This window comes from Mustela nigripes, chromosome 6, assembly GCF_022355385.1.
Source record: "Mustela nigripes isolate SB6536 chromosome 6, MUSNIG.SB6536, whole genome shotgun sequence".
Taxonomy (NCBI): domain Eukaryota; kingdom Metazoa; phylum Chordata; class Mammalia; order Carnivora; family Mustelidae; genus Mustela; species Mustela nigripes.
Window position 1 is genome coordinate 76,067,090 of NC_081562.1, and position 18,556 is coordinate 76,085,645.

Consider the following 18,556-nt stretch of genomic DNA (forward strand, 5'->3'; position numbering starts at 1 on the left):
GCAGAGAGAGAGAGAGGGAAGCAGGCTCCCTGCTGAGCAGAGAGCCCGATGTGGGACTCGATCCCAGGACCCTGGGATCATGACCTGAGCCGAAGGCAGCGGCTTAACCCACTGAGCCACCCAGGCGCCCAAACTGTGAGTTTATTTAATGTGTTTCTCCCACCAGCCTATATATGCTGTGAGGTCAAGAAGCATGTCTACTTTATTCACTTCTGTGTGTCTCATATAAAATAGCCCATCAAAAATGGGCTTAATGTTGCATAATGAAACACAGTACAACCCTTAATATTCTTCCTTCTCCACCTCCAATCCCCATATAACTTTGGGGTTTAGTCTGACAACTAGAAAGCAGGTAACTTATGTGTCTTCCCCACTTCTCTGTTCCCACTGTCTCTGGCCTACTGTACTCTGGTGGTAATAAACACTTTCTATTAATGTTCTTATCATATTGCATTGTAAGTGACTGCCCCAAAAGGAAATGAACTAGTTATCTGTGTGCCCATTTATCTCTGACAATGCCTGATGATTCCCTTGTTTCATTTTTTGACCACCATCAAGAAATCGCTTATGAAAATGATACATTCATTAGCTCAGAACATAAAGAAGTACTGGATGGCATACAAGAAAAATTATATGAAATCAAGTAAAGCCAATAAAGTATAACAAAATAAATCATCTCCTTCTAAGTCACACATTGATAGGTTAAAAATTGTAAAGTATCTTCCAAAAGGGAGGATCCTACACAGTTAATAAAACAAATCACCAAAAGTCCTACTCTTTTTTTTCTATGTAAAATTATTCCTTCACAGTCTTTTCAGTAAAAAGCCAGAAAGAAATACATACATGATGGTGTTAATGCCTGAGAGCTGTTGGAACATTTGTAGACCACAACCCACAATTAAAGCTCGGCGAGTTGGGGGATAACTCAGCATTCTGCAGATCACAGGTCCAGCTTTTTTAAAAAAGAAAGAAAAAGAAGGACACATCTATTATTTTCAGCTCCCACAGTAATTATTCCCATTAGGATCAATTTTCCCAAATCTCTGTGAAATCAACATGACCAGGCATTGTAAAATGGAACATATAAACGTTGACAGAAATCTGGGCACAATTTATTTCCTAAAACAGATTACTATATATTTGAGTTCAAACTGTAAAAGCAACAAGAAGCAATTCAAGTTAAAACAATTTACAGTACTAGGAAGACCTACATAATTAGAACCGTCAGAAATTATTCTTCCTTAAATCCCTACAAACTGCATTAACTACTTTTTTTCCACTTCCTTGGAAATTAATTATTATTTAAAATCCACTTAATGTGAAACTACTTACAAAGTCACCAGCAAATTGCTTTAATCAACCCAAAGAATGGCATTCATTAAAACAATTAAACAAGGAAAAGAATTCATTCCAATTTATTTGACTTATGTAACAAAATTCACTCCAATCTATTCAATTAAAGTTAAGGAATTTGGGCATGATATAGGACTTGGTTGTGGTTTATATTATTAATAAATGTTACCCAAAAAATAAAATAAAAGAAAAAAAATGTCTGTTTAATAGGGGGGTGCATACACATACATATACACAGACACAGATACACACTACACATACACACACGCATTATTTTCTAGATTTCAAACAGTTCCCTAAGTGGCGGCATTTGATGATCATTTCAAAATACAAATGGGCTTTCAAAATGGCACAGATGCCTCGGTCTCTATATCAGAACTCTAGATCAAGTCTGGAAAGCCGTAGATATGAAACACTGAGGCCTTAAGTAAAGTGCCCCTTAAGTTCCCAAAAGTGCTTCAATTACACCTTCACTTTAGCTTTAAGAGGCATTCTATGCAGCGTCCTTGATGGGGCCAGAGCGGACTCCCCCGGACTACAGCATTCCTGCTGTTAGAAGAGATGGCCTGGGATCACTGAGATGTTAACTGATTAATTAGAGGCATTCTTCCTGGAGGCTAAGTTTCATCAGTGAACCCTAAACCAAGTCAAATTTAAAATCCAAGGACGTTTCACCATTTCAGGAACCTTTTGGATATCTAATATTCTAATTCACAAAATGGAATAAAATATGCTGTTGTCTTGGCAATAAAAGTTAACATGGGATGTCCAGCCAGGGTATTAGAACTGAACATTACAGGAATGAGAATATTCACCTCTACATGGGTGTGGTTAAAATCATATGAAGACTTGATTTACTGCAAACGATTGTGTCCCGCAATGTTAAGACAAGGACAGGGACAGAGAAGCATTTATGGTCATTGAAAGCTTAATGAAGTGACAGCCCATTTAGAAAGCAGGGAAAGAGTACTATAAATGTCAACTGTTTTAGATTCAAGTAAAGCAGTATTAAAACCCAGTAGATCAGAAAGGCTGTCTGAAACAGGCAGATTTTGAAAGCTTTACTGTGACAATATTGAAATATATCTGGATCAGTTGTCTCAAAGGTGAGCAGGTTTGCCTGCAAATTCAGCTATCTGTGAGTGAGCCACAACATAAAAAACACACACAGCATCATAAAAAGATCTACTGATTTCCAAAAATCAAAAAATCTAAATGAAGATTATCATTTATTTTGTGTACCATGGAAATTTTAAAACAACAGTGACAAAAAAACAAAAATAAAACATCTTCTTCAGTTTTCAGTAACCTCCACAGATAAGAAATTGGCCTTCTCCAAAGAATCTATTATAGTCTGTGGGAAGCTGCATCTATTTTCACTATTAAACTGTTCCAAGACTTGATGGACAGACTACCTAATAATGATTTTGGAGGGCAGAAAAGTAAAGAGTAAATGAAGACAAATTAAAGTTTGGTTTGCCAAAATACCAAGAGATATAATATTATATAAATATCAAATATATACTGCCAATTTTTAAAATTCAGAGTTTTTAACTTTCTTTTTGTTTTGATCTCCTATTAAAAATAAACAATAGCAGTTCTGTTATTGGACTGGCTTTTTAAAAAAAATATAGAGATAAATTTTGGTCATAGTAGCTGCACATCTGATTATGCGTAAATAAAATGAAAGAATTTTCTTTCATTAAAATCATAAACTTAGCTTTATTAGGCAGTAAAACTGACTTAACAAATGCAAACTATCATTAATTTTTATATCACAGAAGCTATGAGGCAGAAGAAAAATATCAGATATATTAATAGTTTGAATGATCCTAAGTGAAAATTTAAAAGTCATGCTCTACTTATTATATTTCTTTTGATTTTTGTAATAAAAAACATTTAGTGTATATAAACACTGGACACAATTTTTTAAAAAATATTTATGTCTTTGAGACACAAATTCCCACAAAATAAAACATAAAACCTTTATACAACTAAAGTAGATAAAAAACACAGGGCTCAAAATAAAACATGTACTAAAACAATGATGCAAGGACCAAAAAGGAGTTCATCTTTTCCTTCATTCTAAACACCTCATACTACATAACTTTCAAACTGGTTGTCCAAGTGTGGCAGGTACTTTAGTGGTAAGGATGCAAAGGACAGTCGTACAACTTCAGCCATTCCTGTTAATAGCTGTCTGTGAGCCAAGCCTAGAGACATTGCTCCAGGTACAATTAAAAATGCACTAGAACACACTTCATATAAAATCCCAGCTCTTGATTTCCACTTCCAGCCAAGATCGAGTAATAGTTACCAGATTCATCTCCAACATGAAACCAACTATAAAGCCATGAAAAATGTAGTTAACAACAGTTCTCATGACAATGGATAACAGGCAATGAAGGATGGAGAATCCGGAGATTCGGGAAACAAAAGAGGTGAACCCTACAACAACTGTCCAAGTTTAATGCCTCAAAAAAAAGTTTCCAGGCTGCAATACAGGGAGGGGAAGCTAGGCAGACTCTGGTGGTTCTTTGAATTGAAAAGATGCAGCTTAGAATTCAGGGACACTAAGTTGGCTAGAGTTGGGAAAGAGTGCCAGGGTAGACAGAGGACAGAGAGATCTGCAGTCCCTCCTGGGTATTCCACTGAGTGGAATGTGTGAGGAAACTAGTCAAGGCAGGAGAAAGAGCCACAGAAAGAGATTAAAGCAATCAATTTCAGGACCTGTTTGTACCAACCAGAGGGAAAAACCTGGAGCATAAGGAGGAATAATCAAAAGTGTTTTACCTCAGCAATGGTATAAATTTAGTCCTAGATTCAACACTACCTGGGTACATCTGAAACAGCTTAAAAATCAAGACCTCCACTGCTTCCAGGTAACTGAAGAGCATCCCGGAACAAAATTCAGCAGTAAGATAAAATCTATAATGTCTAGTACACAATAAAAAATTATCAGGAATGCAATAAGGCAGGAAAGTACAACTCGTCACAGTAAAGGGATTAATTCATCCAGAGGACATAGCAATCCTAAATATCTACACACCTAATAAGAACTTCAAAAAACATGAAACAAAAATTGTTACTACTGCAAGGGGAAATAGAAAAACCCATAATTATACTCAAATATTTCATCAGCTCCTTCTCCATAACTCATAGTATATGTAGGCTGACAATCAGCAAAGACAGAGAAGACGTCCAACAACACAATCAACAGATTGACCTGACATTTAAATATCACTCTACTGACCAAGAGCAGAGTACAGAATTCTTTCCAACAGTAAATGAATGGCAAATGTCTTGGAATTATTTACCAAGACAGACTATATTCTCGGTCCTTTTTTTTTTTTTTTTTTTTAAAGATTTTATTTATTTATTTGACAGAGAGAAATCACAAGTAGATGGAGAGGCAGGCAGAGAGAGAGAGGGAAGCAGGCTCCCTGCTGAGCAGAGAGCCCGATGCGGGACTTGATCCCAGGACCCTGAGATCATGACCTGAGCCAAAGGCAGCGGCTTAACCCACTGAGCCACCCAGGCGCCCCTATAGTCTCAGTTCTAAAACCAGTCTCAATTAATTTAAAAGGATTTAAGTCATACAAAGAATGTTCTCCAACGATTATGTAATTAATATAGAAATCAACACCTGGAAGATAACTGGAAAATTCCCTCCCAAGGAAACTAAATACCATACTTTTATGGGTCAAAGAAATAATGGGAAACTATAAAGTATTTGAACTGATAAACATGAAAACACAGCACACAAAAATTTGTGGAATGGAGCTAAAGCAAAACAGAGGAAAATTTATAGCAATGACCTTGGATTCCACTTTACAAAACCAGAAAAAGTGGGACAAATGAAACCCAAAATAAACAACATAAAAGGAACAATAAAGAGCAGAACGGAAATCCATGACATAGATAAAAAAGACAGTTGAGAGGGGGAAAAAAAAAATCAATGAAACTAAAAGCCAGTTCTTTGAAAATATCAATAAACTTTGAGTCACACTGCAGTAGGCTGAATAATGGCCCCTCAACAGATATGCACATGTACTAATCCTTGAAACTTGTTAATGTTACCTTACATGGCATAAAAGGACCTTGTGGATATAATTAAATTAAGTATTCTGACATGGAAAGATTATCCCAGATTATTTGGGTTTGGCCCTAAATGCAATCGTATATATATTCCTATGAGGAAAGCAAAGGGAGATTCAGGATAGAACAGAAGGCAACATGACCATGAACGGCAAAGACTGGATCAATGTAGCCATAAACTGAGAAATGCCAGTGCCTACAAGAAGCTGGGAAAAGCAAAAAACATACTCTCCCCTGAGAGCCTCTGGAGGGAGCATGACTCTGCCAATACCTTGACTTCAACCCAGTAAAAAGAATTTTCAAACGTGTGGCAACCAGACTCTGAGAATGAACAGTTTTTGAAGCTACCAAGTTTGTAGGATTTTTTACAGCAGCCATAGGAAACCAATACACAGACTGATCAGGGAAAAAAAAAAGAAAGTTACAAATATCATGAATAAGAAAAATGAAACTTATATAGATTCTACAGATAATTTAAAAAATAATAAAGGAGTATTACGAACGACTTTATGGCATTAAATTCAACATCTTAGACACAATAGGCAAATTCTCTAAAAGACAGAATCTTCCAAACCTAACTCAAAAAAATAGCCTGAACATACAATGACCTATTAAAAATATTGAGTTTGTAGTTAAAAACTTTCTCCCAAGTCTCAATGGCTTGACAGAAAGCAGAGCAGCAGTTGCCTATAGAGGGATTTAGGAAGGGGGCACAACAGAAAGTTTTTGAAGGGTACAGATATATAAGTTCCCTATCTTGACTGGGGTAAGGGTTTCACAGCATACAAAACTGTCAAAATGTACCAAACTCTAAACCTTAACTATGTGCATTTATTGTATGTAAACTGTGCTTCACTAGAGCTGCTAAAACACACACACACACACACACACACCCGTTTGCAAATAAATTCTAGATGTCAATAGGGCTGACATGGTGAAATGGCTGGTCAGGAGAAAAATCAAAATATTCAAAGATCATAGCCTTCACTTAAGGGAAGGGCACAAAGGAGTTACTAATTAGAAGCAACAATAATATCTGATGAAACTGGGCTGCTGAAGTCAGGGACAAGATTACCAAGTGAGGACAGGCAGGCATGCAGGGTCCTTGGAATCTCTGAGGTTTTCCTTGAACTTATGCTTCCCTTTCTTTTTGTTTTATTTATGTATGGATTTTACCATCTACTGAAGAAAACTTAAGAAGAAGTAGAACATATTATGACTAATGAATTACAAGATGCAAACTGTAGGCGGCTTCCCCACTGCTGGCAGTCTTCACAGACTAAATTCTTTGTTATAGGAAAAGATGCTCTGTGGAGAAAAGCAGGGCCCTCACTGTGACCAGGATAATCACTGCTCAGCTTCAAATATTACCCTCACTGCTCCCCAATTTGGGGCCGAAAAATGGGCTACAATGAAGCTGCGCAAGGACCCAACAGCACAGTCCTCCAGCCTGTCCTGACCCCACTGGAGGACTCAGTTCTCCTGCTCCACAGGCCTTTGGGAAGGAGAGGCATGTCAGCCACAGTGACACCAACAGATCGATGAGGATTTTAGGGCATCTGCTCCAATCTCAATGGGTTTTCTAATATTTCAATAGCTCTTCATGCCTTAGGAACCGATTTTCACCATCAGAAAAGTCCTAAGTAGTCTAGAGTCTTAGGTGTTAATGAGTAAATGAAACACAGAGGTATCAGATGACTTTCCCAAGGTCACACACTAATAAGCCTTTAGTAGAACTCAAGCTACCCAGTTATTCATGCCATAAAGACAAGACATTGTATATGCAGACTTAACTGGATTCTTCTTTGCATAAAAAAAAAAATAAGAACTGTGAACAATATAACAAACCACTAAAACATGCACTTTCAAGCTACAGTAATAAACGTGCCCTGTGCGCATGACTCTAATCCCTCAGACTCCTCTTGTTCTCTTTTTTAGGGCCTCACTTGCCACAGTCCCTAGCCCTAATTCCAGAGTTCCTGGTGTGAGAACATTCACTTCACTCTACTCTGAAAGTTCACCACACCCATCTCCAGGGAGCTGAGTATCGTTTACAAATAACTAGGAAAACGGACCCCACTTATTTCATGACATATTCAGTGTCTCTGGGAGCAGGTCTTTCCTACTGCTGGGGGGGCCTTCGTTCATCTCCAGCTGGCTCCTAACTACAGTCTCATGACACCCATTTCAAACAGACCTCTTCCTTGGACTTCGGCCGTTCCCTCCTGCCTGTCCGGCCAAGTCTTCTGTGGCCCACAAATCATGCCTGAGGCCCATACTGGGAGCCTTCCTCTGGGCGAGAACAGAAACAACAGGACGCCCTAACTGGGAGGAGCTCCTGATATTGGGAGTCAACGTACAGAAATAAAATAAGCTACCACATGGCAGTTCAAGCACTCTAACAGAGGTACTGTTATGATAGGCAATCTCATACACTATGAGATTCAGGCCTAGGGAGCACCCAGAAAAAGCATGCCCGCTCAGGTACATAGTAAACCGAAGTCATTATTCCTCACTTCAAAGATGCTCTTGACCCTGCGTTACCTGATTTTTTGCAGTGAATCAGGATCAGAAATGTGGCCCTTGGCTATTCACTGCCTCTTCCTCCTTTCTATACCCAGCAAGTTGCTGAATTGTAATGAAAATTAATGTACGTATGCCTGTCTTCTTTTCACAAAACATCAGAAACTTTTATTTCTGCATCTGCACCCTCTGTGGCTCCCCAGCTCTCTGCTGCCCCACTGGACCCCCAGCAGCTGGTGAGCGACACTGCACGGGGCCGCGCAGCCCAGGGCTGAAACTCCAGCTCCATCTTGGCCCCTGGGAGGGTTTCCAGAGCATCCAGCCCATTAGCCTGTATCTTCTCTCTGGCTAAGTGGGTGCAGTAGCAGCACTTGCCATTAGGAGGATCAGAGGGAACAAACTTCAGGTGTGATGGTTCCTCCAATGTGCCTGGGTCACAGGGTCACCAGATATTTAGTAAACGTTTCTGGGTGTGTCTAGGAGAGTGATTCTGAGTAAGATGAACACCTGAATCAGCAGACGGAGTGAAGCAGACTGCCCTCCCTGATGCAGGAGGGCGTCATCCCACCCAATGAGGGTCTGAACAGAACAAAAGGAGGATGAAGAGTTTATTGTCTCGGCCCACCTGCTTGACTTGAGACACTGGTCTTTCCCTGCCCTCAGACTGGGACGTCCACCATCACTCTGCTGGGTGTGTAGCTTGCAGAGGGCAGACTATGCTATGTTCTCGGCGCCCACAACCATGTGAGCCCATTCCTCATAATAAACTGATCTCCCTCCAGACCTCCCTCTCTTACACACACACACCCCTCTCCTACTGGCTGCTTTGTGGAGACCCCCAGGACGAGTACATCCTGTATTCAGTGACAAAGCCTTGTTATATGGTCTCCTCCGGATCAATCCAGCCTCGCCACACTGCGGCCACCCTGCCTGCTAAAGCAGCCACCAATCACTTAGTTCACTTACCTGCTCAAACCCTTCTGGAACTGACCCACCTATCTGATGAAGATAGGCCCCAGCCTATCTTTCTAGATTTCTCTCACAATTCTTCTCCTCTAATATGTTATGCTTCGGCAATCTTTGGGTAACCTGTTTTTACACAAAAAAGCTTCATATTTTTACGTCTCTATCTCTTACAGTGTTCCTGTTCTATGAGGTCACCCATGTTCCCAAGAGGATATTCTGTCACCTGAATCACGCTGTCAGTTTTATACCTCCCTTATGCTCTCACGGCTGGCTAATTTGTTTTGCAGGTGAGGTGGCTGATGCCTCTTCCATACTAAATTACATGGGATGAATGGCGCAGGTTTCATCTGCTTTATCATTTCCTTCCCATTGTACGTAGCCTAGGGTCATGCCAATAAAAGAAATTCAATAAATATTTGTTTAATGAATATGAGGGAAAAGGAGGGCAGGAAGGAGACAGGAACACGAGAGCAAATGAGGGTCACAGAGAGCTCCAGAATAAAGCAATCTGAATACACCGCAAGTTGCTAAACAATGTTGTGATTCATTATAAACGACCACTCAGATCCTGAGCGTATCTCTGCTGTTTTCCTCTTCAATATGCGGCAGATGATGTTTGTGATTACAAGCTGGTGCTTGGCACGTGTCCTGTTTGGAAGAATGGACTGCTGCTACTGATAAATTCAGCCCCATGTGGCTCAATCATTCCTTCACAGTCTGGCATTTATGCCAATACATTCTGAAATCCTTCTAAGGCAATCAATGTGCCAAGATATTGTGCTGAGCTGTTTGTCTACAGATGCGTGCCTGTGAGCTGATCATGGTACATTAAGGCCCGTATGCAATGGCTGTGTTAATCCAGTCATTATTATTCCAGGTTGCTAAAGCAAAGGCTTTTTTCTACTTATAAGGGGAGATGCTGAGAATGTTTTATGTTGCTAAAATGCTGGGTTCCCCCCCCAAAACCTTGTTTTGTTATTATCTTAATTCTAAAATATTTCTTTCATTAGAGGTATCTACATAAATAATGACAATCCTAAATCTAGCCCAGCAATTCTCAAAAGAAATCTCTGAACTTGCTGACAGCTATGGGAATGTGGTGTGATGCTGAGGAAAAAACAAAACAGGAAAAATTACTACTTTAGACAATCTTTCTTGAGCAGAGGGAAATATTCTTTTTTAAAGTAAATGGATAGTCTTCTTAAACAACTATATTCTTAAGAGTATTAAGTCTTTGGACAAAGCAATTTTTAAGTGAAAGAATATAAAACTCAATCTAAGGGTCTTCTGCAGTATTCCCATAACAAGTTATTATACTTAGTGATACAAAAAGTCTCTCACCTACCCAGTTTATCAGTAGATATTCCCCAGTAAGATACAAGACTATGTATGACCTGCATATGCTAAAGGCTATTACAACCACAAGCTATGCTGAATAGTGCAGAGACTGAGTCTCCACCTTAGGGAATCAAATCAGCTAGATCTGAATCTAGCTCAGCTATGTAGAAGCTGTGCGAATTTGGGCAGGTTTCTTACCCTCTCTGGGTTTCATATGCCTCCTTATGTGAGCACATGTACTTCTTGGGTATACTGTGATGACTTAAGGTGGTAATGCATGTGAAGTATTGCAATAAAACTCAGATAATGAAGCTATGATTTCATCCATCAGCTCTCAGGTAGAATTTCTCCATAGATGAACTAGAGAGTTTTAAGCTGAAAGCTGTCAATAAATCACACGGGCTTTCCTTCTAGCTAAACAGTTTTTACTTTCAAGATTCCACAAAATAATTCAAAGAGTTCCATTAACATAAAAATAACTGATTCTATACTTATAATTTCTATTTCTTTTATAATTAACATTCCTACACAGATTACTAGTGAAACACTAGGTAACAAACAGATCAATATGATCTATGCCACAGGCACTGTAATAAATGGCAGTTCTATCAAATTTAATGATATAGGCTATCAAACTATTCATACAACCACAGTTAAATCAGAATTATCCCATTCTCTGCCTTCATTTTATTTATTTATTTTATTTATTTATTTGACACAGAGAGAGAGCACAAGCGGGTGGCGGGGGGGAGGTGCGACAGAGGGAGAAGGAGAAACAGGCTCCCTGATGCAATGTGAGGATCGATCCCAGGACCTGGTGATCAGGATCTAAGCCAGAGGCAGACGCTTAACAGACTGAGCCACCCAGGAGACTCTCTGCCTTCATTTTAGACCATATGTAGACTCCCAAGAATTTAAATATTCTTATATCTCTATCATATCAGAATATTTTAAGATATGTGAAGTATAATTCTTGGTTTAAAAAGTGTGTACTCATATAGATATTTAAATTTGACAGGACTATTTGAATAACATTCTATTGGCATGTTCCTTTATTAGATTCAGGCATTTAATACATAAATACCACAGAAAATAAAGATGAAAAATCTAACCTGGATTCATACATTCTCTACTGTTCTTTTTATGTTTGGTTTTATACATGATAGTTACCATGAATAAAGAAAACAAAAAGACAAGAATCAGGCTGAATTAAACAGCTCATAATTTTATGAGGGCAGAATACCTAAAAATCACGATTGTCCTGCCACATTCCAGAACCATGATTGCTACAAGCATATGTGGTACCTTGAAATATAACATCTTAAAGAAAAGAAACTGTTTTCTGTTAGTGTGATTTTCAGAAAATCATAATTACCCCCAAATAGTCAAGAACTAGACATAAAAATGAACCAAATATATGAGGCTATAAATATATTCACTAATTCTAAAGTAGTTCTCCTGCCTCACACTCCTCTCTTTGCCTACTCTCCAATTACCCTCACCACCACAACCACCACAAAAAGGGGTGGAGGGAATCTTGGTCTCCTACATGTTACAAACTATCAATGTCAGTCATTAATTATAGAATAAGAAATAAAGATGTGCTATAAAAATAACTTAGTACTAAGTTCTCCAAAACAGGGTAGGATATAGATGGAAGATTGGGTTCATGGAAATGAAGAGTTGATTCAAAATACGGATTTTCCAGCATTTTCCATCTTTCACTTATCAAGGTTTCACTCCAAAAATAAGTGACATTTAGGGCAGAATATAAATGCTACTGAAACATGAACAGGGCAGTAACTGCATCTTCCGTTGGTTCAGGTATGCTAAGATGTGTGAGATTTAAAATGTCATACTATGCCATGAATACAACAGACAAAGCTTGCAAGGGAGCTCCATAAATGTTTGCTTGCTAAATCCAAGGGAGTTGGTGTACCTGATTCTGGAGGCCTCAGGGTGGATGACGGATTCTACAATCTATTTTACTTACAGGATTCTACAATCTATTTTACTTACAGCGGCAAACCGAAAGTATCCTACATCAGCATATAAATAACATCTCTCTTAGTGCTGCTCCATAGGCTGGCTCTCTTGCCAATTAAGGTCTTCCCACCAAAGTTCTGTGTGGGCGCTGAGTTTGCTTTGAGTTAATAAAAAACACCAGATACTTCTGTAGACCTCACTGGAAAGGCAATCTACATAGCAAGTATGAATAAAAACATGGGTTTCAAAAGGAAGAAACAAACAAACAAACAAACAAAAAAACTTCATTAGAGAGCTCATTTAGTCTTCTTGTCTTAATCTACAAAATTAAGAATAATATATCCACCAATCACCCATAACATGTAAAACACAAATGACAAAATATAATCACTGTATTTCCCAAATCAAATATAACTTAAGTGACTTGACTAGTCTTAGTTAACTGGCATGAACCCAGCATCATTTTTCCAAAAAGATGTGCTAGGAACAATACAATACCACAATAAACCCTTCATTTTCTCTTCTCCAAAATATTTTATGGCCTAAAATGGTTAACTGAATACTCCAAGCTCATGAGATCAATTACTAAAATAAATTCTAACAAGGAAATTTATATGCATTAACAGCTGGTACTTTAGTTTTAATTTTTTTAAAAAAGCTATTGGATTCCCATAGGAATTGATCATTTTTACTGAAGATAAGTTTTAAGCTTTACTTTCAAAGGCTCATCTTGTTACTTATAGCAAAATGAAAAGAACAAAATGAGATAACTTGCAAAGGTAGGAAAGACTGATAAATCTACGTAAATTCAAATAACTTTCAAAAACTAGTTCTAAATTTGGCTTAGGATAAAGTAATAAAGTAATCTTCAAACTTACCAGAAATAAAATATGACTAAGAAATAAATTTTCACAAATATTTCCTTATATGTATATATGTGAGGGACTCAGCTTTCTAAAGGACGTGGTTTAGGTTTACTCATGTATTATAAAAATCAGTTCAGAAATGCCAATGACTTTTTTACGGCAAAGTGTAATTTTCAGAGTTCTTGGCCTATGACAGTAATTTCCTTCAAGATCACAATTTTAATTTAAGACAAACCTGATATATAGCACTACACCTGAAACACAATTCATCACTCAATAAAATCCTATAAAATACCACTACATCAAAAAGAAAGCAAAGGAAATAAAGTTCTCAATTAATATTTAGGAGTAATTAATATTATTTTATTAACCTTATGCACATAGCATAACCCTGAGCCCCCAGACTTAAATAAAATTTGGACAGGCAAGATCTGCTAATATAACACAATGCCTATGGGAAACTGGGATTTCCCGTACATTATGAGGGTGAGAACACCTTCTGTTTTCTCTTATGCGTACGCACATATGCATTTCTCTACAAAAATATATGTGTACGGATGTGTATGTGGAGATACACACACAGAGAAATAGAGGTTTTTTAGTTACAATGATCACCATTACAGAAATCTTTTATCACTTGCAGACCTTTACTTCCTGATTCCCTTTCTGACCTCTTCCCCATGCTTACTTGATGAAAACAGGGCATCACTGAAGATATAAGTACATTTATTTCAAATTGCTACAAATATTCTGTTCCTACTTCTATGTTTCCATATAATGCATAGGCACATGCCTACAACTCTAAAAGTTCTGAGAAACTATGGCAGAATTTCAACAGAGAACAGTTGGCAGAGGAAATGGAGAAGTGAGTTCCACATGCCCCACTCTAGAAATTGTATGGTAGGAACCAGAAAAAGACTGGTATTCAATTAGCACATGCAGCAGACCGATATTTGCATTCAGTGTCTGCAAGCCTGAGAACAGCACTCCCAACTAATCATCCCCTACGTGATTTCATTCAATCCATATTCACACCCAGAGACATGAGAGCTTTTAATGCTGCTCCTAATGTGTTATCCTACTGCCTATAATGACTGGGCAAAGGGAATTCGAGAGACAGTTCTCCAGATGCCTTAGCTTTTAGATGTTTGTGGGTATCTAACCTTATTTCCTTGGCAGCTTTGTGTTTAATTTGTGATTGTTTTTCATTAGGCAGAATCTTCTAATCTTCTAACATGACACAAACCATAATTTTACTTGATATAGTTTGAGATGCTCTTCTAGATAAATATGGCTCTCTAGGGATGAGGTCAGTTTTTGAAAATCTACATATGGCTGTTTTATTTTGAGGCATGTCTGCAGCTACCATATGGTCAGTGGCAATCTGTGAAGGGAGTCAGGATGTGTCTATTTAAAATACTGACTGAAACTTGATTTTCTACTTAGAAATGCTTTCATGCATCTACTTTTTCTGAATGCTGAAGCTTAGTCTTTCAAAAATGCAATCTTCCCTCTGTACTTCAAAATTCAAATACAAAATAAAATTTCTTTCTACCTATTTTTGGTTATGCATATATATATATATATATATATATATATATATATATATGATGTGGAAATGGTTCTAATCCTGCTATTCAACTTGTTCATGGCTTAGACTACCTTCTAGTATGATTCATAATCTTTTGAAGCCACAATTTAAGTAGAAGTGAAGTAAAGTGCAGCTGAATGCTCCTCAGGGATGTCCTAGAACATCCTGTCCTCTGAGGTCCCTCAAAGCATCAAGATTCTATGACTCTGGTGAATGAAACCAATTTAGCAACATTTATGTTAAAAATATATGGCTCTTTGTGTGAAAAATAGCCATGATGTAACTGTTATGTAGGAGTATAAACAAATGTTCTATTTGAGTGAGGTATATAGCTTTTATAAATTATTCCCATTCATTATTCATCAAGTTACTATAAATGTTTTAGGAAAATAGTGAAAGCCATTTTTCCAGCACTTTTCTAAAAAGTACTATTCATAAATATTCTATTTAGGCAGTTGGTATAAAGCTCTTTCACTTTGTTGTTATATATCCATTTGGTCTTTTAATGAAAAAGAAATACATCTGTGTGGGAGTCGAATGGTTGTAAAGGGCCAAGGCAAGCTAAATTATTTCTAATAAGACAAAGAACTGGCATTTTTAAAACTAGAAAATGGCATTTAAATAACCTCAAAAATGTCTGTTCCGAAATGGCATTTTGACCTAACAAGTGATGACCTAACTAGAGTCCCTAACCACACATACCTTCATCTCACTCTGCAAATTACCTCAAACCTTAATCCAGTTCAGAAGCCATCTGATGATATACCTCTGATATAACTTACCTCTTCTAGCTCAATGAAGGTAATTCTTTCCTCTCTGAGCTCCCATTTCTATACCCTGTCTTACTGTCTCCTTCCACCCCTGGGATCTTTCAAGCAGTACCTCCACTCCAATTATACAAAACTGCGATTTCATCATCTCTACATTTCTGGAAGAATAGGTCTACATCCATTTTCTTGATTTCTGGCATTTTTATGATGTAAGCACCCCCACCCCATCCTCCACCGCTCAAATGAAACTACTCTCTCAGAAAGTCATTGATGAAATTCTAATTGCTAATACCAAAAGTGAGGTAGTCATCCTCTTTATCTCCTCACATTTCATGCTATAACCAACTCTTTTGTAAATCTCTCTCATCCCCTGCCTTCGCTGATATTATAGAATTTTGTTTCTCCTCTAAAATTTTATTCCATTTCAATGACCATTGCTGGATCTTTTTCTTCAGTCATCCTTAATGTAACATTATTTAAGATTTTACCTCTTAAATTCTTTTGTAGACAGTCTCTTATATTTCCAAAGTTCTATGTTTTCATTTTTAAAAATGCAACAACAAAAACCATGCACCCATGGCTTTTTCTTATAACACACAGTTTTCACTTATAATCCTGTCCTCCCTTCTTGATCATCAAAGTGGTGTCCTGATGCTTCAACAACTAACTTTATAAATCATATCATTGCATCTGTTATCACAGAGGATATTTTTCACTTCCCACACTGGGTGTCCCCTCTAGAAAGTCTCATGTAAGAAATGGAAATGCCAACAAAAGTAGTATTATTTCTTCTTCTCCCCTCATGGACAGTGAGAATCATATAACTGACGGCACTATCTTTGTAGTTATGGCAGAGAGGGGGCTCAGAATCAAATATATCACCATTTATCATTAAGTGGGTACACCTCTATGGTTAATAAGATACAGCTACATATCAGTTCTCCCCTGGTGTTGATTTCCTCTTCTAATTCTTAATTTCCCACAGCATTATGTTTCTTTTTTTTTTAAATTTTAGTTCCACTTTCTTGAACGTATTTTTGTAAGCTTCCTAAAATAACTTAGGAAATGAGTCAAGATATAACCAACCAAGCAACCCAGAACAACTGTAAGAACTTAGCAAATTCAAAATCAAATCATTAAATCACAGTTATACAGACAAAAATAAATGTTAGCCCTGCTCTTTTTTGGAAAAGGTATAGAAAAATTTCTTCTAGAAATACAAGCTCATTTTTGGTTTCTCTTCACTCCTTATATCCTACTTTGGGTTGATCAACAAATACGCTTGTCAAATGTCCTCAGATTATCCCCAAGTTCCATCCCATGTTCGGCTTTATCAAATGAATATGCAGCCCTAATCATTTCACCCCTTTCTTCATGACATAACTTCAAAGTTTCCCCAATACTTAAAGACTTATTATGGTGCTCAAAGTTGCATGGCATTGAGTTTCAAATCTAACTCCCACAATAGCATAGTCATAGTGAACTTATCACTACTCAGAGAACATATATACTGCCATACCTCTATGTCCTAGTTCAAGCCTGTCATGTTCCTGGAATATTTAAACCAGTCCCAAATCTCCAAAATCCTACCACCCCTTGAGGTCCAGCTCAAATAACATCTTAAATCCATGGGTCTTCCCTGATCTGACTCAAATGTCAGAATTATTAGCTTGCTCTATTTTTCAAACTCCTCTTACATCACTTTATTTTGATTTGTACAATGACCATTTTTATACATTTCTTTATCTACTACGAAGTGTTTAACCTACAGTAAGTGCTCACTAATTACTGAACTGAATAAAAGATAATTTGGTTTATACAAAATATATCCTTTCAATGTTTTCCATCTAATAACATTTATTTCTTTTAAGGTCTTATATTAACAAATAACTTGAAATGTTACCATCCTTGTCACATGGTACAAAAAGTTTATTAATCATACTTATTTCCATCATTTCAGAACTGGCTAAGGTTGTAGTACCAGCAATCCCTAGGTGTATGAAAATCCCTATGCCATGTTTTCTTTATGACAGTGAATAAACTAATAGGTGATTCCTCTCATGACCTTCTGACTCACTAAAAATACTATTTATAGTTATAAATCATTATAATTTATATTGGAGTTTGGAGCAAAATACATGCCTACAATGAAAAATGAAAACACAGTATGCATAAAGACTGACTGTGATGCCCTACTTCTTAGGAAACTAACTGATAAAATATAGTGAAAAACTTAAGGTATAAAGTAGGCTCTTCATTGGATCTCTTTCATTCACACTTTACTGCTCAAGTGAAATCTGTAAGAATCACATGGTAAAAACACATGAATAGCATTTATGGCTCAAGTAGAGCAGGGAACATAGCCCACAAAACCCAAAGACCTTCTGCTGGGAAACGTATCTTCCAAGAGCCTGCTGCCCAAGTATGCAGTTTATGCAAATTAAGGTTAATTAACATGACTCATCCATTATATTGCACTTGCTAATGACCTCAGTTCTTCTTTCACTGAGAAAACAAAAACAATTAGAAGAGAACTAATTCATCTTCTCACCAGAACAGCAGTCTCCCTTTATCTTGACCCATATGCTCTGCCATACCCCCAGGTACAAGGCTAACCTGTCTACTTTTGATCTGAATCCTATCCCTTTGAGCTCTGGAGGAGAACATGCTCCTGTTCTTATTCCTCCCACTGTCCTGATGTCAGTTCCCCTCTCCTCTGGATCCTCCCCATTAGCATACAACCTTGATACAATAAAATAAAACTGAAAATATCAACTTAAAAAAAAAAAACACATCACCTTCCACTTCATACCTAATTTTTCTGTTCTCGTCTACAGAAAATCTCAAGAATCATCTATACCTTTTATCTCCACTTTCTTACCTCCTTTTCTCTCCTCAGTCCCATTCTAATTAGGCTTTCACCTCTACCAACCTATTGAAATTGCTCTTGTAAAGGTTTCTAAGTATCTCCAATTGGCAAATTCAATGGTAAACTTCCTTCCACCCTTCCTTCTTCAAACACTTTGATCGCTACCTTCCGGAAACCATTTTCTTCTGGTTTTACT

The 18,556-nt window shown here is 37.4% G+C and overlaps 1 protein-coding gene across 1 annotated transcript in view; it reads right to left on the reverse strand.

Moving 5' to 3' along the window:
- SLC2A13 (solute carrier family 2 member 13) overlaps positions 1 to 18,556 on the reverse strand; it is a 378,809-nt gene that overhangs the window by 213,684 nt on the left and 146,569 nt on the right. Inside the window, exon 4 of the mRNA XM_059402898.1 lies at positions 844 to 952. Within this exon, the coding sequence (XP_059258881.1) occupies positions 844 to 952 (109 nt within the window). The remainder of the gene's footprint in view (positions 1 to 843; positions 953 to 18,556) is intronic.